The 1,836-nt window shown below is 41.0% G+C and overlaps 1 protein-coding gene across 1 annotated transcript in view; it reads left to right on the plus strand.

The window, feature by feature from the left end:
- KATNAL1 (katanin p60 subunit A-like 1) overlaps nucleotides 1-1,836 on the plus strand; it is a 74,239-nt gene that overhangs the window by 26,479 nt on the left and 45,924 nt on the right. Inside the window, exon 3 of the mRNA XM_006894069.1 lies at nucleotides 1,424-1,592. Within this exon, the coding sequence (XP_006894131.1) occupies nucleotides 1,424-1,592 (169 nt within the window). The remainder of the gene's footprint in view (nucleotides 1-1,423; nucleotides 1,593-1,836) is intronic.

The raw sequence follows: 1,836 nt of genomic DNA on the forward strand, positions 1-1,836 counted from the left end.
ATAAAATTTTTATTTTATACTGATTTACTTACAAAGTTCATATACATTATTTTTCACAGTGGGTCTTTCTTATTTCCTTTACCCATCAAAGTGTGTGACCCTATGATTAACCACTCCCCAACCCCCTCCCAACCTCACCCCTCTGTCCCCCTCCTTGGGTCCTCATATACTTACTACAATAATGGTCTTATACAGTATTTGTCCTTATGGGACTGAGTTAGTTCACTTAGCACAGTGCTCTCCAGTCCCTTCCAAAAAAATTGTTCATTATTATTGTCTTTATTCACAGTTTTTATAAATCCTATCTTTATTTGTCTTTGGAGGCTGATAGGAGGATAATAACAGCCTGTTACTTGCTGTAGCACTGAAGATAGTGTAGAGGACCAAGGATGGGCTGTACTAAAACTACCCCCAAACCAGCTCCTTGTCATTGTGGTTTATTGTGATGTGACTGCGTCATTGGCCGGGAGTGGTGTCTGTAACGTAAGAGCTGGTAGCCCCTGGCTGCCTTGTTCTGAGCTTGCAAGTTTTCCCCCTTTGACAATGTGCAGTCTCTCTCTGTTAAGAGGAACTAGATGAATTTTCCTTCTCTGACAGCTGCCTTATAAGGGTGTGTGCTTTGAAAAGTTTAACTTCATATGCATGAATGTGTTTGTGTATTCTTAATTCAGATTTGTGAACCTGTCAGATTTGAGTGACTCTGTGTTTTTTTTACATCCTCAAAACATGAATAATATTTCTATACACAAATGACTTTGTGTATGTAAGAGAATGCTTGTGAAGTGTTACTGTTCATATGTGGATAAGTGAAATGTTAGAATTTCTAATATAAAAGCAGAGGAAATCATTTCAGGTGTAAATAATAAATTGATCAACTGCAGATAGTATCTTTTGAATTCCTGCACTTTGAGATTCCCATACCCCCCTTAAAGACACTTAGTTTATGACAGTGACAAATAAATGGATTGGTTTTCTGTTACACCGTTAAGATTCTTAGACAAGGAGTCTGCATTGCCCTCTATTGGTAATTAAGAGTGACATTTGACAAAATGATTGGTGCTCTGCATGTCACTTAGATGTGCTTCACCATGGTGTCATTTGGTATCTATTAGAGGAAAGACCTCCTGGAAGCTTGACCTAACTGTGATGGATATAAATTAGCATAAGGGGGAAGACTGAGATTTTGACTTTTAGTTATACTGTCTGTATTGAATGAAGCAGTCCTGAAGACAGACACCTCAGACAGCAGATCTGGTGTTCAATGTGAGTTTAGCCGTGAGCCACTGAAGAGGCAGCATGCACTCTGAGGGCTTAGAGTGATGTCCCCAAGCTCCCTCCCCAGACCACACCCAGCATTTCTGCCCACGGCTCTAGTGTATACGCAGTGTGATTTGATGAATTACCATTAATATTACTTTGCCAGAGCTCCACCTCAGATCAGGCGACCCAATCGTGAAGTGAGACCCCTAAGGAAGGAGACCCCAGGACCAGGAGGCCGTGGGCCTGTGGGCCGTGCTCACCCAACATCCAGGAGTGAAAAGCCTGCCTCTAGTCGGGATAAGGATTACAGAGGCCGAGGGAGAGATGACAAGGTAAGACCACCTCTTTGTAACCCACTTGCTCACAGCCTGTGTATTCTGGTGGGGCTTGGGGTTTTTTTAAACTTTTCAAGATACCCTGGTTTTTGACCTGGAAGAGTGAAAAAAAATTGATTGGAAACCTGAAAAGTCTACAAGTCACATAAGTTCAGAAGCACATTAACAATATACAGACACTAAGCACACTTAGTCTTTGGTAAAATGGATTCTTTGTAGCTATATTTTATATTTGAGAAAA

The sequence above is a fragment of the Elephantulus edwardii genome, unplaced genomic scaffold (assembly GCF_000299155.1).
Source record: "Elephantulus edwardii isolate Elephantulus edwardi_28Jun2011 unplaced genomic scaffold, EleEdw1.0 scaffold00134, whole genome shotgun sequence".
NCBI lineage: Eukaryota > Metazoa > Chordata > Mammalia > Macroscelidea > Macroscelididae > Elephantulus > Elephantulus edwardii.